General features: G+C 35.7%; 3 protein-coding genes across 9 annotated transcripts in view; 2 read left to right on the forward strand and 1 right to left on the reverse strand.

Annotated features, from left to right (window-relative positions):
* The window catches only part of ATG2B (autophagy related 2B), a 43,694-nt gene extending 43,374 nt beyond the window's left edge, over positions 1-320 (reverse strand). Inside the window, exon 1 of one of the 2 annotated variants that reach the window (XM_035328148.1) lies at positions 33-320. In XM_035328148.1, the coding sequence (XP_035184039.1) occupies positions 33-194 (162 nt within the window). In that variant the 5' untranslated portion in view covers positions 195-320. The remainder of the gene's footprint in view (positions 1-32) is intronic. The other variant, XM_035328149.1, reaches the window with a different exon arrangement.
* GSKIP (GSK3B interacting protein) lies at positions 1-11,460 on the forward strand. 5 transcript variants are annotated; one of them, XM_035328158.1, is made up of 3 exons: positions 1-131; positions 1,573-1,831; positions 2,468-4,362. In XM_035328158.1, exons 2-3 carry the CDS (start codon positions 1,574-1,576, stop codon positions 2,624-2,626), a joined length of 417 nt encoding a protein of 138 aa, XP_035184049.1. In that variant the 5' UTR covers positions 1-131; position 1,573; the 3' UTR covers positions 2,627-4,362. The 5 variants fall into 5 exon arrangements, 4 of the variants coding, with proteins under 4 accessions (XP_035184049.1, XP_035184047.1, XP_035184050.1 ...); XM_035328156.1 differs by having other exon boundaries at positions 8-146; XM_035328159.1 differs by lacking the exon at positions 1-131 and adding an exon at positions 318-727.
* AK7 (adenylate kinase 7) overlaps positions 5,744-27,223 on the forward strand; it is a 22,640-nt gene continuing 1,160 nt past the window's right edge. The window contains exons 1-17 of one of the 2 annotated variants that reach the window (XM_035328154.1): positions 5,744-5,893; positions 6,402-6,587; positions 7,727-7,835; positions 8,866-8,960; positions 9,377-9,487; positions 11,512-11,595; positions 12,197-12,285; positions 12,814-12,904; positions 14,279-14,356; positions 15,085-15,234; positions 16,507-16,635; positions 17,118-17,256; positions 18,137-18,265; positions 19,245-19,310; positions 21,331-21,528; positions 25,045-25,265; positions 27,011-27,169. In XM_035328154.1, the coding sequence (XP_035184045.1) occupies positions 5,810-5,893; positions 6,402-6,587; positions 7,727-7,835; positions 8,866-8,960; positions 9,377-9,487; positions 11,512-11,595; positions 12,197-12,285; positions 12,814-12,904; positions 14,279-14,356; positions 15,085-15,234; positions 16,507-16,635; positions 17,118-17,256; positions 18,137-18,265; positions 19,245-19,310; positions 21,331-21,528; positions 25,045-25,265; positions 27,011-27,169 (2,118 nt within the window). In that variant the 5' untranslated portion in view covers positions 5,744-5,809. The remainder of the gene's footprint in view (positions 5,894-6,401; positions 6,588-7,726; positions 7,836-8,865; positions 8,961-9,376; positions 9,488-11,511; positions 11,596-12,196; positions 12,286-12,813; positions 12,905-14,278; positions 14,357-15,084; positions 15,235-16,506; positions 16,636-17,117; positions 17,257-18,136; positions 18,266-19,244; positions 19,311-21,330; positions 21,529-25,044; positions 25,266-27,010; positions 27,170-27,223) is intronic. The other variant, XM_035328155.1, reaches the window with a different exon arrangement.

Here is a 27,223-nt window from a genome sequence, read left to right on the forward strand (position 1 = left end):
AGCCGAGGGGGCGAAGCGCCGGCATCTCTTACCCACTTATCCAGGGGGACCTGCGTCAGGGAGCCGGTGCCCTGGTAGAGATCCAGGCTGAGCTGCTCCAGGCTGAGCTTCTCCTGCAAGAAGTGGCCCAGGTACCTCTGCAGCAGGTACCTGCAGGCCCTCTTCTTGATGGACTCCGAGAAAGGCCACGGCATGGCGGCGGCGCGCTGGGGCCGGGCAGCGGGACGGGGCGGCCGGAGAGAAAGGAGCGAGCGGCAGCCGCCGGGCCCAGCCTCGCCCCTCAGCGCTGTCTCCCGCCGGGGCTCCCCGCGGCCAGGCACGGCCGGCGGGGCGGCACCGCCTGCCCTCAGGCAGGAAGCTCCATCCTCACGCCGCCGCCGCCATCTTCTCGGCGCCCCGCGAGTGGCGGAGGGGGGGACGACGGCGCCGCGGGGTGCGGCGAGGGAAGGGGCTCGGGGGGCGCCCCCTATCAGCTCTCCGCTGCCGGGCCGAACCGGGCCGGGCCGAGCCGAGCCGGGCTGTTTGTTTGTCTCCTTCCTTCCCGCTTCCCCCCCCCCGCTTCGCCGAGCGCCGTGCCCAGCCCCCTGACGTCCGCGAGGAAATGGCGTCCCCGGCGGAGGAGGCGGGGGCGGAAGCGGCCGCGGGAGGCGGTGGAGCCGGGGCCGGGGCCGGCTCTGTGGGGAGCGGCCCCAGGGCGAGCGCTCTTCGGTGCCGGGCACCCGCACCGGTAGGTGGGTGGGCTGCCGGGGGGTGGCGGGTGGCTCTCTGCTCCTCTCCGTGAGACGCGAGACTGTTCTGAGCGGCCTTCCCTCGGAGTCGCCGGGCTTCGGGGGCTGCCTCAGCCTCGGCTGGGGCCGTGTGTGGGCGCCGGGTTGGTTTGTGAGGCAGCGATGGAGGTGCGGTGGTGCTGCGAGGGACTTGCGCCTGCCAGGGCAGCGTTGCAGGGCTCGGTCAGGTTCCCCGGGCTGTGGGGTAGCGCCGGGGCCGGCCCTTTGTGGTAGCAGGCCGGTTGTGTGTGTCTGAGTCGTAATGGCTTTTACTGCGTAACAACCAAGCAAGGGGATTGCTGTTCAGTGAAGCAAAACAAAAATCTTGTTCTTAATCTGTTCTCATAACCTCTTATAACCCATTTAGTTCACAGACGCTTGAAAGTCGTTTTAAATTCATCAACAACAATGGTGAATTATTCACCAGTAGACTGCATTCACCAATTTTCAGCAGCTGTTGATTGCAATTTTTGGTGGCATCACTTGGTTTTGTTAGTGCATTCTGGATCAGCGAAGTGCAGAGTTAGTTGCTGCTGAATCATAACAGAGTCTTACCCAACTCGCTGCCAATTGCCTGTCTGTGAAGCAGCAGCTCCTGTGGTAGCTCCTGGGTGCTGACAGGAACAAAACAGCATGGTTTGGAGTTGTCTGGGCTGTCCCAGTTTGCAGATTTCACTGAGTCTCCTATTTTACTTGTTTGGACAATGGTAAATATGCTTGCTTAAGATATTCCTCTAGTTTTATGGTATTAATGTCATATCTTGAGTGTAGTGGTATAATCTGAAATGCATGTTTCCATATGCAGAATGGAGACTGACTGCAATCCCATGGATTCACCCAGTAATACGGGATTTGAAGAAGATTCTGACTATAGAGACTTTGAAGGAACAGATGTGAAGGATATGAGACTAGAAGCCGAAGCTGTTGTGAATGATGTTCTTTTTGCTGTCAGCAACATGTTTGTCTCAAAAACCCTTCCATGTGCAGAGGATGTGGCATATATCAATGTGGAAACCAGGGAAAGGAACAGGTACTGCCTGGAGCTCACTGAAGCAGGACTCAGGGTAAACTAATTTGTTTATAATTTCTTATGCCTCTTCGTTTTGAGTAATGATCTTGTTCAAAAGGTGCCTAGAAAGATATTTCAGTGGCGCCAAAATAACACACATACTTGTCCTGTACTTTTATGAAAGCCCGTTTTCTACGTGTTCCTCTATAAAGGGGGGATCTTTAGTTACTTCAAACAAAGCGAGAAGATAACTTGATGGAAAAACAGGCATTTTTGTATAGACATCTGCAAAATGATGAAGACTGAAGTAGCCAATGGATAAATTTATCATAGGCGTAATGCTCTGGGTTTCTCAGGTACCCAGATAAATCATTAATACAGTATGTATAGAACTCCATTTTGTACCATTTATAGTGTTTGTGAGAATTCACAGAAGTAAGACTTCTTTTCAAAGGTGACAGTGACAGCTTTTAATAATATTCTGAGTTTTGGAAGAAAGTATTTGAAACAGTCTAAATACTGTATTACCAGTAAGCCTCGCAGTAGAAAGCACAGACTGCAATTTAAATCAAGTATCTTGTTTGCATATTACCATACAGTCTGACTGGAAAACTTAAACTTTGTTATATCTATTTCGCATTGCAAGGTGATCCTAATCACAAAAATTTAACCAATGTTTTCTTTGTTACAGGTAGTAGCTTATGATTTTGATCAGACTGATGACAGTTTGCAGACACCGTACCACGAAACTGTCTACTCCTTATTGGACTCTCTCAGCCCTGCATATCGAGAGGTGTTTGGAAATGCATTACTACAAAGACTAGAAGCTTTGAAGAAAGATCAGTCGTGATTTACCCTGAAGTGAAGAAGATTTAATATTAGAAGGAATTCTTAGTATGAGGCACTGCAATCTTTCTTACAAACACAGCCACAAACATCTTAAGCTTAATTTCTTGCATTAACATCGACTACATACTAGTACTGATCTATAGCATTTTGCTTCAGAGGATTTGTGTATATCACAGTGCTATTGATAAATTGTAAAACTACTAAACTTATTTTTCCTTTTTGTTGAAGGTGAGCAAATAACTTGCTTCTCACAACATTTAAAAAAAAAATTGGTCTCTTTTCAAAGTGTTACTATCCAAAACTCTTGAAAACACATACTGAATATTACAGAGGCGAGTAGAAATCTTTTTTTTTGGTGTATACTTGCTGATCATTGTCATATATGCTTTTTAAAATAGAAGTTAACTGTCTAATTAACATCTAGTAATTGAAATTGATTGGGCAGAACAGGCAATTAAGTTATGTTTTAAACTGAAAATTACTTTTTTGCATAGGATGGAATTTCAGCTTGATTTGCTGTGCATTAATCTGAAAATCCTAAACTTCAGTAGCAAGAAAGATGGCTCTTGAACAGTTGAGTGTTGATTATATAACAGCATCTGAGTTAAAAGGAAAGCTCAGTATTGTTGATCTGTCCGTGTCAACCAACAAACTCCAAAGAGTGAATGAGATGTACTACTACTCTATGAATGTATTGTCTGAATCGCAAATGAGCTAAGCACAGAAGTAAATTCGGATGTAACAGGCTACATTCCCTAAAGATGATGTTATATATGATATATATGTATGTATGCTATATTATAACTGTTTGGAAGCCTTGAAAGACATTTTAGCCTGTTTACTGTTCTGAATGTCTGTTTACATGATGTACAGGATATACCCAAGAGTATTTTTGCTTCAGCCTTTACTTTCTATAATACAGTACTTTGGTACTCCTGTTTTTCAACTTTTCTCCCTTAATTGTACAGCATCCTTTCCTAATGAATAATGAGTAAGCACTGTAATGTTACTTGCATTGTATTGGTTTGAAACCAAAGGTTGTATGAAATTTGCTAAGTCTAATACAAGCTGGAAGATGTAACTTGTATTTTCTACTTTACAAATGGTATAAATCTCTTTATAAATCTATTGTATTGCTGTAACTTTTCAAGTACGTATTGAATGGTAGACTTTTTTAAAAAAATACTGTTGGCTAGAAATACTAGAACTTCTAAACTAGCATTTTGTGACCATCATACTTTTTGTATTCTTGTATTATTCAGTATTTGTGCATCTTTATTTATTCTGCCATATTTAGGTTCTAAGTATATGCAGTAGCTTTCTTGGAGTCACACTTATGAATACATCAGTTTAGTGATTTCAGTAGACCTATATTGACTTACACCTGCTGAGGAATAATCTAATTGGAGAGACTGCGTAGAGCTGTTATAATAGCTTTGGGGTAGTGATGCTATAACTATGACTGATGAGACAACAGCAGTCAGTGCTTCTGTTTTCTAGAGCTTGATTTCTTTATCTTGTTAGATTGACACTTGGGATGTTAATCCTTTACTTCAGGGTATGAAACTATGCTCTAAAAATTGTTCATAGGCTCTCTTTTGCACACAGGTCTGTGGCACGTGGTTAGTCCTCTGTGAGGAGAATGTACTTTACCGAAATTATATTTGAATATTTTCCCTTGCAATTAATTTACTTGTTCAATTTAATGACTAAAGCATTAAACAAATGCACCTACCATTGTGTTATAGCTTTCTTGGGGGGGGAGAGGGGGCGTGGACAACCAAAGTTATTCTTTCCTTAAACACTTCTTAAATATTAGATTGTTAACAAGTATTTCCAAAACACCTCTGGCTGCAAACTTGTATCCACTGAAACCTGTCATGAAAAGATATGGTAGGTGACCCTAGAAGGACTTTGAAAGGAAGCATGACAAATACAAGTGGAAAAAATGACAAAGTTAATGTTACATTGCCAAGAACTTTTTCTTAGACATCTTTAAAATGCTTTGTCATTTCAAGAGCTTATTATAAACCTAAGCTGAGAAATACTTCTAGAACATATGGTTTGTAGGTGTTACCAGAATAAACTTATATTATTTCTTGTACTGAACTATTAATTTTAAAAGGCGAGAGCTATGTCATTCCACAATTTCTGATTCTGGGTTTATGAATAACACGCTTTCTAGTCCTTATACTTAGAATTGTTGCCTATATGGAGCTTATTTGAAACACAGTGAACAGTTTCAATAGGTCTCCTTAGACCAGTTCACTTGCATTTTCTGAAACAGAATAAATGCTGCTCGGCCTAATGCACCTTTCCAGAATATTTAAGATTATGCATTATCACTGGAAGAACAATCATTGAAACATAGTGTCGGTTACTAACAAATTACCAGTGATTAATTATCTAAAAAGCCTCAAAGGCTGCTTACTATCAAAAGGATGTCTAATAACATAGCTCTAAAACTCTACAAGTTTTTTGGTGTGTTTGTTTTCCACAAAAATGCTAGGTTTTGTCTTCTTCAGTGTCAAGAAGTTGGGAATAAACTCCCTCCTTTATTGACTGTAGGTATTCATGTTTGTTCTAGGATAGATTAAATTAGATATAAAAAAAGTGTATGTACATACTAAGTGCCAGATTATATTTGTGATAGTCCTTGAGTTCTTCAGCAGAGCTCTGAAAAGCAACTCCCCAGATGAAATGTTTGAGGGAGGACTGCTGTGGGTAAGGCCTGGGGAGATGGCCATGTTGAACTGAGGAAGCGGCCCTGCAGAGCTGCTCATTACTTATCGCTCCCTGCATGTTACTGCCCTCCCTTCCTGACTCATTCTCGATTGATCTTGATTCACCTGAGGAAGATGATGGAGGCAGAGATGAGAAAGGCGCACTTCCACCACTCCGTGAGGTTGCAGGCAGGTTCACAGGTGAAACGCCCGAGGCAAGGTTACACCAAGGCTTACTCTACACCAAAAGTCCCCATAGGCGGCCACCTGCTTAAACTCCCAGGCCAGCAGCAGCCGGCTGGAGGAGGGGATGCTGGTGTGCGGCCCCGAGCGGTCCCTCGGCCCATGGCCGCAGCGCCCCGCGCCGGCTGTGAGGGCGATGCGGCAGCGCCCGGCCCAGCCCGGGTCGGCGCAGCTGCCGCCCTTAGCAACGGCGCGCGTCGCCGGCTGGGGCTGCGGCCATGGCAGCGGCGCTCGGAGCCGCTCGGAGCCAGCGGATCTTCCTCAACCACCTCGACTCCTACTGCGGCCGCAGCATCGGCGAGGTGACGGCGTAGTGCCCCCGGCTGTTCTCCTGGCCGCCGGGCGGGTGTCCGGCCGTGGTCACCTAAAATGGCTGCTGCGGAGGGTGACTGGGGGCAAGGAGGGTGAAGAGAGAAGGGAAATGAGAGAAGGAGGTGGAGGTGTGCGTAGAGCGGGTCAGGATTGGGGCGGCAGCTGCTGGCTGTGGTGAAAGATAATGCTCGGAGATAACATCTCCCAGAGGTAACGCCTTCTGGAAGGGAGTCAGGTTGAGGAGAAGAGGCGTCTGGGGACACAGCAACACCTTCACCTTTGAGGCTTAGGGCAAGTGGCAAGATAAAATGTCGCTGCCGAGTTCGTGCAGTCCCTAACGTTTCCCTGCTTTCTCAAGTCGTGTTCTGAGCTACACTGCCTGCAATAGCATCAGAGCTAGTCAGCAGCGTTGGGTCTTCCCAAGTCTAGAAGAAGCTGTGTAGTTTAGTCCCAGTGCAATACATATTTGCATACAAATGTGTGTCTTGTATATTGCAGTATTTATCCAAATGTGTTGTTGGAGCATCACTAGAAAGCGTAGGGGAAGAGGAAGAGGAGGAGGAGGATGAAAAGAACTCAGCTGCTGAAGTTTCTACTAGGCCAAAGGAGGGAGTCTACCAAATAGTTGGTACCCTTTCTAAGCCAGAAGGTACTAAACCATGTTTTGCAGAGGAAACATATGCAGTAAGTAATAATCTTATTTCAGGTCATTGTTAGGTAATATTAGGAATATCGCAAGTCATGTAAAATGACCAACCGATATTAATAAAGTGGTCTCTTGCTGCTGGAAATTGTATGCATGTTTTACTACCTCTCCTTCCTGCACACTTGTCTCCTCCCGGCTAGTTCTGATACAGAAAAGGTTAAAAGGAAATAATCCAGTCTTAAAATAGATATATATATTTTTTAATGGTGTTTCTGGACAGGATGTTGTCTATCCTGATGATCCACAGGTTTGTCTTCTTTTTCCTTCAAAGCATGCTCTCTTGTGACTCCTATATCTTTTATCAGCTTCTAAAGGTAGTAGTATTGGAATCAAAGTTAGTGTCCTCCCTTCTTAACTTATCACTGAAATCACAGCTTTCGCTAGCAGCTAATTGTTCTGAATACCTACATCTTTGTATATATGTCCAGAGTTTGGTTAACTGAAGGAGGCTTTTTTTAAAGAAAGTAATTGCTTAATGTTTTCTGAAACTAAAATTGACTCTAACTGTCTCAAGCTGCTTATTATCCAGAATATCTTCAAAATTTTGAAAGTTTGTTTTGAACTTCTGTAGAGATGAGCTGTTTAATCTGAAAATCATGGTTAGCTATATTTAATCTCGCCCACTGCTGTCACATGGAATGTTTGTTGGATTTGTTCAAGTGTTGCAGACAATCCACATTTAACAACAAGGATGGGATGTTGTTTTGCAAGGAAACTGGCATTTTACTATATCTTGTCCATTCTAGCAGCTGATCCTTGTTTAAAATACCTGTAAAAGTCATAGATATTTTTTGTGATATTAATAATTATAACTCAAAATACAAATCCTAAAATACCACTTAAAATTGTACGTACTTCTGAACTATATTAATGTCTACTGCAAATCAGAAGTTTCAGCGTTTAATTTGTATTTCATCATCTTGCTTTTATCTGACAGATGTAGTTTGATACCAGCCAGATGAATTATTCTAGCATCCTTTTCAGAAATCTGTGTGCAAGAAAACTACAATAGATAGAAATCTATCAGAAAGTTACCCTTGAAAAATAACTTTGAATAGATTTTTTTCCCTTCTTTCCTTTGTTTTCTAACAACAAGTTTTAACTATTTTTCCCACAGGTCTCTTCTCAGAAAGAGCTCTTAAGTTATTTGCTTGAATGTGAGATTATTTTATATAACATCACTGAAGATGCAAATCAAATTGAGGAAGCAAAATGGGCTGCTTCTGGTTAGTATAGCCATCAACTGAACAGAAAATTGTTTGCTATATAGCGACCAAAGTTTACGAGAAATGTGTAATGAAATGACCTTGGATTTATAGTTTACTGTAATATAAAACTGGCATCCTTGATAGGGAAATGCTGCATGAATTGTTCAATTAATTAGCAAGGGACCATCGATTGCATTTTAGCATTCATAAGCTAGAGAAGCTGTCATAGAATGGTCCGACACTTTAAATGACATATCTCTGTAGGCAGTTATTTCCATATATAACTATCCACAGCCATCTTATTTATTTGTGTTTGAAGATAGGCAGAAAACTTGCTCCTTTGATTCAAATAATGTTTAATATTTTATATAATTATTTTAATTATATATTTTTTTGCTTAAAACTGCTATGAAAAGTACCACTTAGTCTTTCTGCAGCTTTTTCCTGATCGATATAACCGAATTCTAATCGGTATATGGAATCTTCTTACGGTGACAATGCATTATGGCTCTTTATATGATAGCTAAACTAAACGATACATTTCTGTGTATTGTCTAAATACTTAAGTAATATTGTAAGCTTTCAAGGACTCAACAAAACATCATCCACATTCCACATGTAATTATTTTGTTCTAAATTAGATTCAAGGAAAATATTCTTATTTTGGTAGATTTGCTGTTTCAAGTATATATATAAAAAAGAAACTTAGTTTCTTTCAGTATCTCTGCACTCAATAAAGATAAATAATTTTCTAGTATAGATTTTTTTTTTTTTTTTTTTTTTTTTTTTCCACAATATGCAGCTCTATGGAGATTATGTTCATTACTGGTAATGTCATCCTTTCTTCCCATTATTTTTCTGTTTGTTTTATTATTCATTATTGATTTATTTTTATTTTATACCAAGCAAAATAAAGAGCATTTGCTTCAAGCTATATAACACAGAACACTATAGCATAAATGTCTGTACGGGACCTCTACACAGAACAAATACATGGTTTCAGTAGAACAGTTTCCAATAAATTAAATCTTTTGCTTTTGTTTACCAGCACTACATACAGAAATAGAGCATTTTGCAACGCCAAAGATATTCATCCTCATTTCAACAATAATGAGCTGGGCAAAAAGCAAACCACCTGACCCAGTAAGTAATAAGTAAATATTATTCCTTTAAGTGAATACTTCCATGTAATGGAAAATATTCATTTAATTTAATTAAAGTATTTCGGTATGTACTTCAGTACTAGCAGGTAACAGCGAGTGTATTTTTTCTCATGGTCCATTCACCTGAAATCTTGCTTTCTGCCAGAATTGTTAAATCTATTCCACTGGATAGAGAGGTTTAGGCATTGAGCTACAATGATGGGGAGACATACAGGAAGATACTGGGACTGTATGGACATGCTAACTTTCAAGTGAAACTTAGAAGTTTCAAGAATTTCAAATGAAAACAAAATAGATGTTTTGTAATATTTTTTAAAAAATATTTTATCCATTTAGGCCTTTAACATTTGTTTTGGTTTAAGGCATGTATAACAGTCACATTTTTTTCCTTCCTAGGAGGATTCTGAGATTCCTTTCACTGAGGAAGATTATCGCAGAAGAAAATCTCATCCTAACTTTATGGATCACATAAATGCTGAAAAACTTATTCTCAAACTTGGGAAAACTGTATGTAAAGGTCTTTTTTTTTTTTTTCGGTGGGGGGGTGAGTTTGTTCTTAGAGCATTATCTTAATGATGGAAGTTAGCAAGAATTTGAATAAATTTTGAGTGTTATTTTTTCGATAAATGTGGATAGCATCCCTTATTAATAAAATATCCCTTATTAATAAGATATCAAGAAGGCTACGTTTTTGAAATAATACCTATACAGTATACATAATATATGCAATACAGATCCCTAATTCTTTTTTTCCTTAGCTAGTGAATAAATCATGCTTTTTTCTTTTGAAGCAATACATTGTTTCATTGGTTGTATGAGTCAGACGTAAAGCTGGGGACTGTGAGGGAAAATATCAAGGATGATTTTAGACCTATCCTCCACTTAAAACATTTTATTCGAATAAAACAAACCAACCAAACAAGCCCAGAGCTGATTATACTAGCTAAAATGTGACATCTAGTGGCTTTAATGAATATTACACAGGAATTTGAAGGTGACTCTAAATCGAGTTTGCCTGATCATTTGTGGTGTGGGTTTTTTTATTTGTTTGTTTTCCATTAAGTATATCCAAGTCATCTCAAGTAGTACCTTCTCATGTGTGTGATTTGTGACACTAAATAGGTATTTTTAGAGAATTTGACCTGTTTTGGAGGTTTGTATTTCACTATGTGCCAAAGTATTCTTGCTTTTCCATGCAAGCTACTGCAAGGTAGATGATAGAAGATCCTATTAGTTACCTGCTCTTTAGGGCAGATGAGAAATGGCTCCTCCCCTGCTTTCATGAGAGGCAGGTTTTTCCTGTTGGGAGACAGAAATTACCATGTGCCTTCTGGGGTATGCGTGCAGTCTGTCCAAAGCAAACTTAGGAGTTGCTGCTCTTAGGTTAAAAACAGTTTCTATCTCTCTTAATACTACACAAGCAAACTTAGTATGGGAGTCTTGTGCTGTCTGCAATGTCTGATTTTAATATTCCATGTGATTACTAACAAGCTGTTGTATTCAACTGAGTTATTTTTTATTGCAAAGATAGAAACACATTGCATGGATAACATACAGTGATGTATTATTATTTCCTGGCATCCCTGTATATGATGTTTTGCTTATACGGTCAAAGATTGGCTAACAGTGTTGTTGGTTTTATATTTCTGAAATAGTATAAAAAATGTAGCAAACTATGTGTTTTTTCACACACAAAAAAGTTGATCCCAAGTCTTACCATTTATAGCCTCTGCTGGTAAATGCAGGTTCTAGGTGTTATGTAGATGTATAATGTCTAAGATCTCTACAACATCAGAATTATTTAACAATTTTGTTTAGAGTTAAAAATGTCTAAGCGACTGGTCCTAAGTTAAAAGATTTGCTTGAAATTTCCCTCCTTAAGATGGTTTAAGTATGGAGTATTCACTGTATGAAACCATCCTCAATGCTGATCCAATCAGTTTCGTTTTATGTAAACAGTCATCCAGAACAGGCAAACATATGACCAGGTTTGCATAATGATCAGCAAAAAATATTAGGGTTGATTGTGATGTATGGTCAGAAAAACACTTTATAGTCCACTAATTTTGTCTGAAATTTTATATCAAAATGAAAGCAAAGTGATTATAAAAGTATTGAACCTGCATTTCCCACTTCTTTAGACAATCAAGTGCAAATATAATGCAAGTGGAAAAAGAAAAATAAAAGCTTCAATGAATTTCAGTTACATTTCTTGGAAAAAGAGAGTTGAGGCATAACTTATAATAATGATCAGCATAAGTAACTTCCAATTTCTTAATTTTTAAAAGATTTTTGAGGATTTCAGTTCAAATGAAGACAGGACAATTCTGAGTAATGTTTTTTGTTGTTGTTTTAAGGAAATATTAACAATATGTCTTACAAAACTACAAGCTATGCAACAATTGGTCCAATTCCAAATTTTAATATATAACTTACTTTATATATCTAGTATGCAATTTCTCAAGTTTCAGTGTAAACCATTAGGAGTACAATAATTTCATAAATACTTTCTTATTGGTTTTACTTCACAGAATACACATATATTTTCAACTTATGTTGTTGCTTCAGGACTTCAGTATGGAGCTGGGGAAGGTGTTTTACATTACTTTTTTAAGGTAGATATCTAAGCATTTGGGGGAGTTTATTTAATATCTAATGGTAAATCGCAATGGAATTAAATGCATTTCTAATAGCTTTGGTATCATAAGTTTAATGTTCTTGTGAACATAATTCATTATTTGATCCCTTAGAAATGAGTTTTAGCTACAATGGAAGTAATTCCCACTTTATTTTTTGGATCTGTATGGGTTTTTTGTTTGTTTTTTTGCTTTTGTTTTGTTTTTCATAATTTTAGAACAGTATCTACAAGTGCACTTTATAATGAGAATGACTATCAGATCAATGGAACCAAAAAAAAAATGTCTTTCTTTTCAACATTGCATTCCTTTTTTTTTCCCCTAAGCATTTTATAATTAAATAATTAAATTTGGGACATGAAGTACTAAAAACATCTGTCAATATCAAAGAGTATTCTTTTAAAAATAACAATATTTTTTTTTTTTTAGGCTGCCAGTATTTCTCAAAATTATTTACTACAGTTTCATCAGTCATTCAGTAAATTTTATAATCCTAAATATATAGATTTGCCACTACACAAATATACCTAATTAAAAGCAACCATTTAATTCTAACTTTGTTGTCCATTTGCATTTTCAGATAGGTTGGCTCAGTGAGGCTACTGCAATACCTGTTTTTGGACATGGAAACAATTTTATTCCAACCATTCATCTTCTTGATTTAGCAGCGTAAGTAAAGTTTCATTTGGACAGTGATTGATAGTTAGATAAGTAACAAATCCAAATACACTAGCAGAATACTGAGGCTTTTAAACTGGGGCAGAGAGGGTTTAAGAAGACTATTTGGCCCATCTTAGTAAGGCAGGCAGAGACTTCAGTATCTTTTAGTATCTTACTAGATATGCTTACGGGAAACCTGTCTCTACTGTACAGGTTCTATGCTTTTAAGAAATTGCTGGCAAGGGTGGATATAGCAAGTAGTATCACTTAACTGGCACAGAACTAGAAATGCATCACGGACCCTACAGCTTAAATTAATATTTTGTACAGGTGTTGCTTTTTATTCTTTGAACTTCTTTACAAATAAAATATCTACCTGTGCTTCTTTATTGAAGATAATATACATGAAAATACTGTGCTCTGAGTTTTCCAAAATCAAACATAGTCACTGTATTTGGACAGCTTCTGAATTGCATCTAATGCAAAAAGTCCCAGTATGCTTCTATACTGACTAGCCTTGACCTTCCTATGTTTCAGAGTGTTACAGAATGTAGCAGACCACAAGCCAAAGTTTCACTATATACTTGCAGTAGATGAGTCTATGCACACTCTTCAGGAATTAATAAAGGTAAGGGATTTTATTCCTTTTCTTTTTTTCCCAGGTATTTATAAGATTTTTCAAACTGTACATTTTTACTGAAGTAGGTGTCCCTAAGTCTTTCTGAATTATCTTGTGTAATAAATAATAAACAAAATAATTTTGAAATCTACCAAGACTTTTGTCTTTTAAACAAAATGTATTACTTCAACCTCTTTCTGCAGAACTAACTTTGAAAGTATTATAATTAACTCAGCACAGTTTCAAGTAAAATTTCTATTTGTTATGGGATTCACAGTACTACAGTCAGATACTCAAAAGTCTTTAAAATATTTTTCTCTTAATTTGTATGAAGATATTTTGTTTTCCTAAGCATTTTGAAATGAACTCTAGAAATAGCCTGGATGACACTATTGAACTCTAATTTACAGTGAGACTCAGAGATGAGAGAAGCAGCTAATACAGTGTAACAGGAGATTTTCCTATGTAGATTGAGCAAATGTTACACAAGAACCAAACACAACAGCCCATTTTTTTTTCAGTGTCAAAGAATATTTCATGGAACTGTCTTGTAGGAAGGTCACAAGAAGATGCATCCCTTGTTTTGGCTCAGGCGTATGAGGTCTCACTGAAAAGTTAATAGTTGGAAAATCCACCTTGTATAAGTGACCATAATGCAGTTTTCAGCATTCATGTGGAAGAAGCAAAGGTCAAAATAATCTCTGTAGCTGTGTTAAACTGTAGGGAAGAGCATTTGGAAGAAGTATCATGCATGCTTTTCCTACTCTTACATTCATTTAGGTGTCCGCTAGCTGAAACTGTTTGAGACAGAATACTGGATATATTTGATCTAGTGCTGTATAGCTGTTGCTGTTGTAATTTTATGGAATCTAGTGTGTTTTTTTTTTTTTAACCTTTTTTAAAGGACTGTAGGAGTAACTAACTTCTGGCTAATGAAGAAATGAAACTAGAGAGTTAATAGTGGCATTCCATTGATCTGAATCTGTCCTGACTGTTAACATAATTAAATACTTAAAAAATCTGTAGTGAGAATGCTGAAGCATAAAATAGGTCTCCAATTTCATCTTAAGCAGTGTGAAGTTATACTTAGATTTAGGAGCTTTGGAACACTAGTCTAGTTTTTTTTTTTTTTTTTTTTTGGTTGGCTATTTTTTTTCTTATTGCAGCTACTAAAAAGGAGGTGATATTTAGCAAAACAGATTTTTAACACTAACATTAAGGTTAGTGTACTTTGATCTGTAATTCCGATCAGTATACTGATTTTTTCAGGTATAGTGTAACATAACATTGAGAGCACAGATTTTATCTCCAGAAATCCTGTTCAGTTTTTTTCTAAGAATCTGATTTGATTTGTGCATTACTTTTTTTTCTTTTTCTTTGTAGTGTATCAGTAAAAATGTTGGACCGGGAAAAATTGAGAAGATTCCAAGAGAAAATGCGTTCTTGAGTAAAGAGTTAACTGTTAGTAGTTTTCTTTTATTATCTTTTCTTTTATTACTTAAGGAAAGGATCTAAACCTTAAATAAAAGAATGCGTAGTATCATATCATGCAATATATATATTTTTTTTTATTTCAGCAGAAGGATGTAACCCTAAAACTCAACTAAAAACATCTACAGTGAATGTAAATTTAGAAAATAAAGTAAAATTTAACCCTCACAGAGAAGAGTATTATAAGGAATTACAGGCTGTTCTACAAAAAAAGTTCACTGAGCATGCTGAAAAAAACTACCAGAAAACATGTTAAAAAAAAAAAAAAAGTTAATATTGAGGTACTACTAAGGCTGACAAACATGACATGTAAATTATGTCATCTTCATCTATTTATCTGGAATGAACTGTTCATAGGACAAATAAATTTTAAAACCTTCTAGTTTTAAGGTGGACAAATGAATTTATGAAAAAAGTATTTTTTCTCCTGCAATAGTATGAGATCTCTATATAGTACCAAATAATTGCTTAATGGTTAATAATATAATTCTCATGAATACTTAACTATATATTGAAAATGTATTTTTTTTTTTTTAAGTTTAAAATGTATATTTTGCACTGCATGACAAACATGCTTTCCCTGTGCTTAAATTCTTTCTATATCCCTGCCCCCCTTCTGGTCTTTAATTTAAGCCAACAGTGTTATTTTAACATCCATAGCTTGCAACTTTAAAGTAAAGGTAGTTTTGCTCCCTCAGCAAACGCATTTGGATATGTTGCTTGTGAACCTGCGAATGGAAGCTGTATTTCTGAAAGAGACTTTCAACATTAAGTGGGTTGCTCAGACAGGACTGGTGGAGAACATTGAAAGGATTGTTAAAGAATACAAGCAAAGTCGAGGACTTCTGGTAATGGTTTGGCGTATGCTGTTTTAAAGTGCTCTATTTTTTCAAATACAAATAGTTATATAAACACAAGCTTCATCTTTTTAAGTAAAAATGAACAGAAGACAGACATGCAAAATAAGTGAACATAAAATCTGAAAATTAAATTGAAGAATTTAGTTAGACAAGATAGAATATTAATTAACATGATCACCTAAAGTTTTCTGTAATGCCTAAAATCGCAGTCATGTAAGTGAAAACAAGCTCCATGATGGAGAAGTTGCTGCTTTGAAACTAATTTCTGTAGGCAATATATGGCATTCCTGGTATATTAGACTTCAAGAAAGCAGTAACTGTGTATTTTATTTAAGATTTTGATGTTAGAGTCAGTAGCTAGGTGAACATTTTGCGTCCTTCATTATACTTAGTGAGCCAGTATACTTAATTGCAATGTGGCTTTCATTTTATCCCACTCCGTTGTATAATGTAATGAGCAACTTTGCTGTTTCCTATGTTAGCTAAATATTTAGAATTTCCATATTCAAATGTATAAGGAAGTAGTTATTTAAAGGTGCATAAAAATGCTTGCATTCATTCAAGTATTGTTTGTCTTTAGTGTGATAAAGCTATTCAGCATGTCTGTATCTTGTTCAAACTATGATAGGTTCATGAGGTGTAAAACAAAATACAACTAATATCATTTGTTCAAAGTTTTTTCTTTGAAAGTCCCTGCATACATGCAAAATGATCATCAGATCTGTGCTTGCGTTAAACTACTGCATCTGTGTAGGTATGCCTGTAATTCAAAAAGCTTGATGCAAAATAAAGGCATACCATGTGGCAAGTAGAAGAGGGAAGGCTAGCTAGACCTCTGTGCCAGTCACAACTCTGCAAAATACATTTGCCAGGTTATGTTAGAAATTATGTTAGAGATTATGTTAGAAACTAATTAATTTGTTAGGTTTATGTTTAAAACGCTGCCAGATTTACTGAATTGGAATATGAACTTAATGATGTATAGTTTTGAGTTTATTGCATGATATTTATTAAATGTATTTTGGAACTTAGTGATTCAACCATGGGCAAGATAGGCTGAAATGAAAAATTCTTAAGATTGTGATGAATCTGAAATTTTTGAGGTCAAAATAACTATGGTGATGACAGCAGCTCTGCCTCAGCTGGAAAATAAAGTGATTGCATAGTGATCTTTTCACTAGTTATAGTGAGACAATTGTACCTTTTAAATAAAAATTTCCATAATGTTTGATTGATGTTACATCTTTCTTTTTTGCCCAGCCTCTCAAAATTTACATCCATGGTCCTCCTGGGGTTGGCAAATCTACCGTCGCTGAAAAACTCTGCAAACACTACAAGCTGCATCACATTAAGATAAAAGATGTGATTTCTGAAAAAATAGCAAATCTGGTGTGTTACTAGCTGGTTTTTAATATTGCTATTATTTTAGTTTCTATGACTTTAAATGTTTGCCATTGTTTTAAAATAAAGTCCATAATTTAGTACTTTAAGAGTTACCAAAGGAAATAACCATGTTCCAACGAAATGTTTAGAAAAATAATAATATATTGATTGTTTTTTAAGTCCACCTATAATGATTGGTATTATTTACTTTCTTGCTAGCTTTTCTGACCTGCAAAATACATTAACAAAACAATTTTAGATTTTAGAATGGAAATATCTTTCAACATACTGATCATCTCTGGGGATGCACTGAACTCTTTTTAAAGATTGAAGGTTGTTCAGTCTCTCATTTCCAGGAGCAATGTATGTGAAATTCATTGTGTTTTTTTTTTTGTTTTTTTTTTTTCTCCATTTATTACATCTGTGTATATAAGAAAATTTGTCCATAGAATTTCTGAGTCTATTCATGTTTCTGATCTTGTATTCAGGAGAAAATGGTGGCTCCTAAAGAAGTGGACTATGACAGTGTGAGTGAAGAGGGAGAATATGAAGAAGAAGAAGGTACAAATGTAGAAGAAGCACAGGAGTTGTTAGCTGGAATTAAAGAAAGCATGGAGCAGAATGCAGGTAGGAAATATGATGTAATAAAAGGGGACAATCTTTCTACTTCTGTATACCTTTTATATCATTCTTTTTAACCCCGCAAGTTTATATGTTAGTGACTGAATGTTCATAATCTTTAGATTCTTTCTAGATTTTTTTTCCTATCAAGTTTTCTTCTCACAACAGAGAGCATAATTTAAATTATATAAAGTAAAAAGTGAAGTATGTAATTATCAAATTTGCAAAGAAATGTATTTCAGCAAGAAAAATAATGGCAGTTTTCTGCATGCTTTGTTTTGTTTAAAATAATAATGCCTTTTAAGATACAATGTTTTAATGATAACAATCGGTTATAATTTTGCCTCAGCTTTTAAGAGTCTTAAATATAAAATAAACTGGAGTCAATCGTTGCAAGAGGACAAAAAAAAAGGTCAAAACAAACTTTACTGCCATACATTTGTTCCACAATGTATGCTAAGTCACTTTATATCTCAGTCTATTAATCTGAAAATGAAACTTGCAAAACCCATTTCACGTTTGTTTTGCAAGAATTTGTCATGGTTAATTGTAAATAGAAAATGTTTGCTTTGTAACATCCTTTTTTCTATTCTATTTCTTTTCATATCAAAATCTGACTGCGTTATTCATAAATATCTAATCATTTTATTTCATAAATATCTAATCATTTTATTTCATAGCTACACTATGATTCTATTGTTAAGAGATTCTATGTTAAGAGACTCTATGTTAAAAGATTCTATGAATCTCTTAACAGCATGTAGTATACACAGTGACATAATTTTTTTGGAGTCTAGAAAGTGTCTCTGATAAATGTATGAACATGTTAGTTTCAGGTATTTCTTTTCCATAAACTAGGTTCCTATTAACCTTATTTGTGTTCTAGGTTGTTTAAATGATCAGTATGCTGTTAAACTCATTAAAGATAAGCTCAAATCTATGCCTTGTAGGAATCAGGGATATGTTTTAGATGGGTTCCCAGAGACCTATGAGCAGGCAAAAGAGCTTTTTAACTGTAAGTACTGCTGCTTTTGTTTTTATTGCTGCTAATATTATCATTATTTTTCTCAGTGCTGTATTACTTGAAGTACATCAACACTGTTTTGACAGCAGAGCAAGGCACAAACAGTTGTTTTCACATGATGCTTAAAATTTAAGGATTGTAATGAATTGTTATGCACCTTAAACAAGATAGTTTTCAGATGATCTTGGCTGGCCATGTCCTAAATAAATGACCAAATGTAGAGGACACTTTCTGTGTTGATATTTTCTATACAAGAAAGCTGTAAGGCAGAATTTCTTCATAATATTCAAGGGCTGCTTAACAAGGGAATCCAGACAGTTGTTGTGTAAACCGCATTAGAGTGGGTGTATTAGATGAGCCTCACTGGATATGACTTTGGTGGAGCTCTGCAACACACATCTCAAATTGTGAGCTAGCACTGTGCATTAAGACCAAGAACCATCTCCATAAATTAAAGGATATGATTTTAAGAAAAACAAAACTCAGTCTTGTTCATCGTAATATGCTGGGCTGTAAATCATCTAGCTCAGCTGATGCTCAAGCAGTTGAGCTGACTATTCATGTCAAGAATAGCAAATAATTAGCAGCAGAAACCTTTTGAACCATGCCACAGCAAATCATTTCTACTCACCAAGCTCTGTCTTTGGCAGAAGAAAATACTGAGCAGCAGGAGAAGCCAGGGTCGAGAAAGAAGTATGGACATGTTTTGTAAATGTGTGTGCAAGTGTATGCTCTGCTGTTTGGCTAAACAACTGTTAGTGTCCCATGGTAGAATCTGTGGCACGCAACAGCATAGATTACTTACTGACTACTCTAAACTGGTGTCCAGGTTGGTTTAATTTCCAACAGTTAGTACAACTTGAATATTAAAAAAAAAAAAGTGAGTGTTTGTATGGCTCATGTTAATAGTAAATATAATAATATTGTTGCTTCAAATTATAATGTAAATCATTTATTGCTTTTGTTTTAGTGGAAGATGAAGATGAAGAAGAAATTAAAGGCAAAATACCTAAATGTGATAAATTAATCACACCTGGTAAGTTTGACTTTTCAAATAAACAGAGGAGTTTTCAAATATTGCTGCCACCAACTAGAAGTTTAAAATATCACTCCATCTGTTCATATTCCATTTAAAAGAAATATCCACGTAATGCTCCTGCCCTGTTGTTTGCAAGTGAACAGTTAATCAATAGGAGGGTTTGGGTTTGTTTTGTGGGTGTTTTTTTTTTTCTGTTTTCTTTTGTGAAAATGCCATCAGCTGTTTTTACCAAAAGCAGTGGCTGCCTTTGTTATGATTATAGCATCTACCAATGGAATAAATATGAGCTCCTGAACATGGAATATATCTAAAAACAGAGATATATATATATATATATATATATATATAAATTTAGCCCTTTTGTAGAGTTCTTTGCAGTGCTTCGCACTGTATCTTGAATGATACTACCAAATTCATTTTATTGAATCAGCAAAGCCGGGAATTGAAATAGTTTGTTTTCCACCTATGCAGAAAAATGCTTTATTGTGATGTTTTTGCTATTCTTGATTTCTTCAGATTGGCATATTTTATGTTACAAGATGCATATGGTCAGGTAGTATAAAAGCTGAATAGCTAAAGCGTTTTGTTTTTTTTTGCGAACTGATAACTTACTGGCTTCAGTGGAGGTGAAGAAGATTCAGAATGTCCTGAAAAAATTCCTTTGTTCTTGCACTTAAATGAAGGGGACAAAGGGTTGATTTAAAAGGAGGCTTTTACCTGGTTTCATTTAGGAACTGCTGATTTCTGAAGTAAAAAAGAAAAATGTGTTCTTTATAAACAAAAACACTTTCAGTTACAGTATCAGAAAGAAGAAATGTGAATTACAATGGGCTGGAGAAGTACCAGCTCATCAAATGTGTTTGAAGGTAACTCCAATGTCATTCAAATGTGTGAATTATGATGGGCTGGAGAAGTAACACTTTCTCTCCCAAAACAAGGACTTCAGGCAAGGGATCAGTTTTAGAAACACCTTGTCAGCCTTGGAGAAAACTTGTTTTAGAGAACTGAAGGATCCAAAAGGGCGTTTTGTTGGTTTATGGAGATTTTTGTGGGTTTTGTTTTGTTTCTGTTTTTAGGGTGGGTTGCTTTTTTTGGCATGCATGAGGAGGTTGGAAGGGAATTGTCTGTGTTTGATTCTGAAAATTTATCTCTGAAATCAGAAAAAATACTTCCCAACTTTGTTAAATTAATAGACTTTGGTATTGAGAAGTGATATTAGAAAGAAATATCAGAAAATATTGTGATAACTTACAGGAATAATTAAAAGGCAGACTGTTGATAAAATACTGCAACAGCCTAATGAAACTTACAAGTATGGGAATTCTGAACTAAAGAAAGGAGATGCATTTTTTTTTTTTTAATGAATCCTTTGAGGCTTTCTGGTGTTTTTGTCTACAAAAGTACTACAAATAACATTGACACCAAATTTTATGGCATCTGGTAGCATAGTATGTTTAATCCACTGTTGTTGTTTTTTGTTGTTGTTGTTCATTTTTTTTCCTAATTTACTTTATTTAGGAAAATACAGATTTATTTGTGAGATGAGAAATTGCAATACGCTGTGATGACTTTTGAAGACTTGACAAACAAATGAATTGTTAAATCTTCCAGTGTTACTTGCTACTTTGGCTGCACTATTAACATTTGTTTATTTTTCTTCCTATACCAATCACATGTGTTGGTTCTTCTCTGTTAGCTTTCTCATAAAATTTGGACTATGTTTCCTTCTTTTTTCAAGAAGAGTCTTGTTGATAGTGCTAAGAAAGAACTTGGTAGAACATGTTGCTTCTTTAAATGTCTCCTCTGCATTTTGTTGGATTGCTCTAACTGGAGAAGTTGCATATCAGCATTTCAAAATTAAAGTATTTGTAATAAATATTTATATAAATATATATGGATTTATGTTCATTTGTGGTTTAAAACGTATTATTAACAGAAGGTATAAACGTATTATTAACAGAAGATATGAGGGAGGAAAAATCATATATGGGCACTGATAATGCGTTCTTCTTCACAGAATTTGTTGTATCTTTGACTGCATCTGATGAATTTCTTAAAAACAGAATAATAAATCTACCAGAAAGTGTTGTTGCTGGAACTCATTATACTCAGGACCGGTTTCTGCAATCTTTAAGTCTCTTCAGAGAGATAAACACAGAAGATGAGACTGTTCTCAACTATTTTGATGAACTTGAAATACATCCTCAGTTTATTGGTATGAAATAATAAAATTCTTACCTAAAATATCAATAAAAATTCCTATTGTTACAAATGTAACACTTGGGAAGATTGTACCGTAAATGTATAAATATTTTAACTAACATATCAGAATAAATGTACAGCGATCATTTAACTATATACCTGTGGAAATATTTATATGCTCAAAAGGATTCTGAATTGTGCTGATTAGATTGTACAGTTAACATGTCTTTAAAATTAGTGTTTTTATTAGTCATTCGGTTTTGTAGGCTAAATAACCAAAATAGTTTTCTGATATAGTTTACAGATCTCTGCACTTGGCATCCTTCTGGACTGGTATAATAGTATATTTTCATGGACTTTAAATATTATAGTTGCTTATATTTTTTTCTTTAGATTTAACCTCATATGTGGTGACAACAATTGGGTATTCTGTAAGTATGAAAGAATATGATTAGAGATTAAAGTTGGAAGGCTAGTAATACATCCTTTTTGTTTCATACCTATGGGTGAGAAAAATTTTCTTCCCTACACACTCCCAGAAAATCATGATCACTGGGAAATCTTGAGAAGATGACTATAATCTGATAATTCAAAAACAATAGGTACAGGATGACAGCATTCTTAATAAAACTGATTTTAGATTGTGGAAGGGAGACAGAAAGAAAAGAGTAGAAGAGTAGAAGAGAAGGAACACAGGGAAAACCTTGCAAATACAATAAAACTGCTGATATGTGGATTGTCCATCTGAGTGAGTTACAGGAAATGATTTGTTGAGAAAATTTAAAAAATAAAAAAAAGGAAGTTAATTGATTAATGTCAGTTGTGGAGATTATCTTGAAAATAATACCATACCTGAGTTGTTAGGAAATGTTGCAGTGGAAAAAAAATAACATGAATATAATCATTTTAGATTTAGAATTATTTCTAAGCTACGCTCACATCTTTAACTTTTTAAGTATTCAGGTGCTGAGTGATTTTTTTATTTTGTATTGATTATTTTCTCACAGTTTTCTACTATTTTACCATTTTCCAATTCACAAAAGAAATGAGATGATAAGATAAATATATTTGGCTCTGTTGTCTTCAGTTGATGCTGCTGTTTTTCTTAATCAGATCCAAATGGTAAAGATGGTTGTCTTAGAGTCCTGGGAGGTCTGAAATGCAGGTTATCTAGCACTTTCATTTAATTAAGTCTGAAGGAACTCTGTTGCAAAGTAAATGTAAGAAATAACAAATATTAAGAAGGTGTGAAGTCATTAATTGGTCATATTTTAATCTTATAAACTTTGGGATATACAAGTAGTAGCACTATCCAAGACATTGTTTTATCTTGGTGAGGACTTAAAGTGTATGCTTTATGACAGCATATTGCAGTGTTTTATGCTAAGAATTATGTCCAAAGATTGCTCTAAAAATCTAGTTAATTCTAAATTAGGAAAGTCACTGGTCTACTAGCTGGTTAACTATTGAGGTATCACAATACTCACTGGTTAACTATTGAGGTATCTCAGCTGTGGGGCTTACTGACTTCCAGATTAACTTCACATTCAATTTATAGTGTTGATTTCCATCTTAAAAGCAGCAGCATCTTTAGAGCCCGTTTAGGTCAGGAACTGCTCCTTTCCCTATATTCCCTATATATGTAAAATTAAAAGGTCAGATTGCAAAGCTAATTTCACTGGAGAATCTTCAGCTCTGTGTTCTAGCTGATATTCCTTTTGGTTTATCAGAACCACAGAATTAATATCAAACTTAAACAGAGAACCGACTGTTATATTGGTCAGAAGAAAGAAAAGTTACCTAGGTTTACTGGCCTTAGTGGAGAACTGTTGAAGAATTGTGCTTGATTCATTAAATACTGACTCAAATTAATAAATATTTTCTTCCACCTTAATTTTAGAAAGTCTTAACATATGGCCTTATGAATTGCTTTTATGATATTTTTTTTTACTGAGTCTGAAATATGATTAGCACAAAGGAGTGGGCTTCAAGATTCTGGAAACGCTACTTAGCTACAGTGACTCACTTCATGAAGTCTGCAAGTCTGTGTCTTGTTTTCTTCATCTGCAAATTGGAGATGATGACACAGGCACATTAGATCATCTACAAAAAGGAATGTTAAAACAGAATTTTCCATTTTTTGGTGATCTTTCCTCCCTGTTAGGGACAGTGATAATTTTTTTTTCATTTAAAAAAAAAAAAATAGGACATTTTAGCATTTAATTATGATTGCTGTAATGTTTGTGTTGTAATATTGCTTCATCATCTGAGAAAAGACTGTAGTCTTTGAGACCTCAAATTCAATGCCAAGAATGTTCTTAGCAATAATTTAAGTGACTAGAAAATTGTCTTGCACTGTAAGTTGTATATCCAGGTACAGTAAAAACTGTATAATTAATGGACTGCTTGGCATAAAAAATAAAATTATTGTAGTTTGGAATACTTCAGGAATGAATTCCTGATTTTTGGAAAGAAGAGGCTCTGAAAGAAATGTCATTGTGCATCATGTAGAATTACGTTAGCTTTCTACCTTGTTTTATTAGCAGAGTTTGGACTTCAGGTCTAAATCACAAAGACACAAATTCTTGAAATAATGGTATGAGTAATGCTTCTGTTTAAATTAGTGTAGAAATGAGAAGCATGCGTTGCCAATAGCTTTCAACATAACTTCATAAAGCAGAGGAATGTGGAGCAGGGACTACTGAGTTTTAGACTAAATTCTGTATTTCAGTTGTTCTGTATGTCCCAAATCCCCACTTTTTCTCTTTTCCATGTATGTTACTATACCCTTTCTTTCAGATGTCTCCAGCACTTTCTAGGCTCCATATGCATTCAGTGCCAGGAAGCTTTTCCTTCTTTTGTTCCCCCCCCCCCCCCCCCCCCCTTTTTTTTTTGTAAAGGTGCAGGTTTATTCCATAGATAGTCTTCAATAGTTAAAAGGGAGAAGGAATGAAAGGAAAGATTTCCTTGGTCTCTGTGCTTCTACGTGAAGCCACAGATTGGTTTTGTGGGCATGACGTAAAAAGAGTTCAACTAGAGATAGGTCTCTGTAATTGTAAGACACTGCGTGAGTGAAAATTTTGGAGTTTCTTGCCAAATTCTAACAACCTGTTGTGGAACTTGCATGAAGATAAAGAGTCAGAAGCTAATGGTTTGATACCTGTAGATAAGCTGATGTAAGATTGGCAAAGAGAAATATCTCTGATACTGGAATGACCTCTTTTGAAAGTTTCAAAACTTAGGAAAGCTGCAACTGCTGAACAGAATAGTTGTAAAAATTATTTTCTCCCTAGTATCGTATTAAAAAGACAAACTATTTTAGCTGAAACTAATAAAGAAAATTAGACAAAAAACTCCACTTCGTGTAGCAAAAATAAAAAGGCATTTATAAGCCACTCCAAACAACATATTATACTTGAAAATTCAAGCAACATGAACACTATATATGTTTAGGTCTTGCAGTTATTCAGCAACGGCTATTGATATTTGAAAAAAGCCTTGCAAATTTCTCTCTTGTATTGTTTTAAAGATGTAGCCAAATTTGAAGATCCTGAGAACAGATTTATTGTAAAAGAGATTGTCAAAGAAATTGGGGAACCTCGAAATTATGGTTTGACCGATGAAGAAAAGGAGAGTTTGGAACGTAAAGCAGCTGAGGAACACCTTGCCAGAGAAGCTAAAGAAGAAGCTGAACGAGAGCGTAGAGAAGCTGAGGAAAGGGCTGAAAGGATGGCAAACTGGGAAGAGTGGGTATGTTAACTTGCATTTTTGTGTAAGCCATTATTATTTATGTGTTATAGAAAGTTGAAGCAATGGGATTTCCAACAATCTGTTATGCAAATATACTTGGAAAGTGTGGGATAAATTCTCTAGTTGCTTATATCATACTTTAGATCTGTCTCAGAATATCTTCACAGTGCATTTTGAGGCTCAAACTAAAGAACACAGAATTATCAATATCCCAGGCTGCATTGCTGAAAGGTTTCTGAGCTTGCAAGAGAAACATTGAGAGCTCTGTCCTCAGTTTAGTGCAGCCTCCCTGAGGCAGTCTGAAGGATGCTTTTTATTTGTTAATACTTTAATAAGTACCTGGTATTTAGGGTGCCTGACCTCACAGGATTTGCACATGATACTTCTCCCTTATTTACTTTGCCACACCTAAGGATGTTTTAGGTAAATAACCTGAAAGGCATATTATAGAAAACTTCTTGTTCACATCTAAATCATTTTTTTCCCCATCAGTAGGCAGCTCTTGTACTGCCTCAATTTAGAGTTATTTAAACACAAACTGATCATTCCACAGATAAATCATTTTTTTTTTACTTTCGAAAGGCCATACATATTTCTGAAAACATAACCTGAAATTGCTCATTTTTAAAGAAGCATGTATATTGCTCTGATGCTAGCTTGTAAATAAGAATCTTCTTTGTTATCGCTATGCTTATTTTCAAGAAAGCAAACTGCATTATGTGAAGCTAAAGTGGGTGTTTAAATAAAACATGTACTTAAGTTTATCCTTTCAAATATCCTTTTAAAATCTATGCATTTATTCAGTTGCCCTTGAGATTGTTAATTAGCTGCAGTCTGGGTAAAAAGACCTAACACCACTTGAAAGATTTACTGAGTAGCACTCAGTGAATCAGGGAATCCGATAAATATATTTTTCAGTGGCTGGTCTCTTAGTTTTATCTGAACATTGCTTTTGTTTATGCCTTAAGTATAGGAAAGCTGTATTCAAGGTCTCTTCTTCCTATGTAGTTTTATATAGGACTAAGGCTACTGATGAATAAAGTGAGAGAAGAGTGGACAATAAACATTTTTTTGAGTGTTCTTCTGGCTAAAACTACTGCAAGTGTGCATCCTATTTAGTGCTATTTAATGTGAGAAAGGAGAACTCCAAGTGGATTTATTTCCCTCTTTCCCTCTTACACAATGATTACACTCAAACTAGTTGATTTAACCTGAATTCAATTTAGCTGAACTGACATAAATGAAAGAAAAAAACAAACAACATATTTAAAGATATATTTTGCTGTTAGTTATGTAAAGAGTCAGGCATCTCACCTGTGTAAAAATATTCTCCTTTCCCCCAGTTCAAGGAACCCTCAAGAAACCATCTGCATTTGCAATAGAACTAATTTTTGAAGTTATATAGTGTTTACTAATCATTTTACCAACTATCTTGGGAAACAGGAACACTGGAAAACTTCAGAATAAACTTCCTTTTAGGTGTTAAGGAGAGAGAAGTAAAATAATTTTGCTGGGGAGATTATTTCATTTTTCTTCATGCTCAGTTGACCACCCTTAGTATGCCATGTCATTTAAATATAATAAGCAGATCATTGTTGTTCTGTTAAGCATGAGTTTTAAAGTTCTGTCCATGCTTTCTAGCACTATTCTTCTTTTTCCCTATAGGTCACCATCATGAGTTAGTCAAGTACTGTTTGGTAAATCTTATAAATATTCTTCTTTGTTGTTTGGCTAATTATTTGTAGAATAAACAACTGGAAGAAGTGAAAAGACAAGAACAAGAGTTACTGGAGGCCCAGTCTATTCCACTACGAAACTATTTAATGAAGAATGTCATGCCAACACTTATTCAAGGGTTAAATGAATGCTGTAAGATCAGGCCAGATGATCCAGTTGATTTTCTGGTAAGGTGATTACATCTCTTTTTTAATGAAATGTGTTTGAAAAAGCTTAATGAA

The sequence above is a fragment of the Oxyura jamaicensis genome, chromosome 5 (assembly GCF_011077185.1).
Source record: "Oxyura jamaicensis isolate SHBP4307 breed ruddy duck chromosome 5, BPBGC_Ojam_1.0, whole genome shotgun sequence".
NCBI classification, from domain to species: Eukaryota; Metazoa; Chordata; class Aves; order Anseriformes; family Anatidae; genus Oxyura; species Oxyura jamaicensis.

What these genes read in the sequence shown, in the direction of transcription:
- GSKIP (XM_035328158.1), top strand. Translation starts at nt 1,574, where the DNA reads ATGGAGACTGACTGCAATCCCATGGATTCACCCAGTAATACGGGATTT. An exon ending in TCACTGAAGCAGGACTCAGG is followed by an intron (nt 1,832 to 2,467) that starts GTAAACTAATTT and finishes TCTTTGTTACAG; the next exon opens with GTAGTAGCTTATGATTTTGA.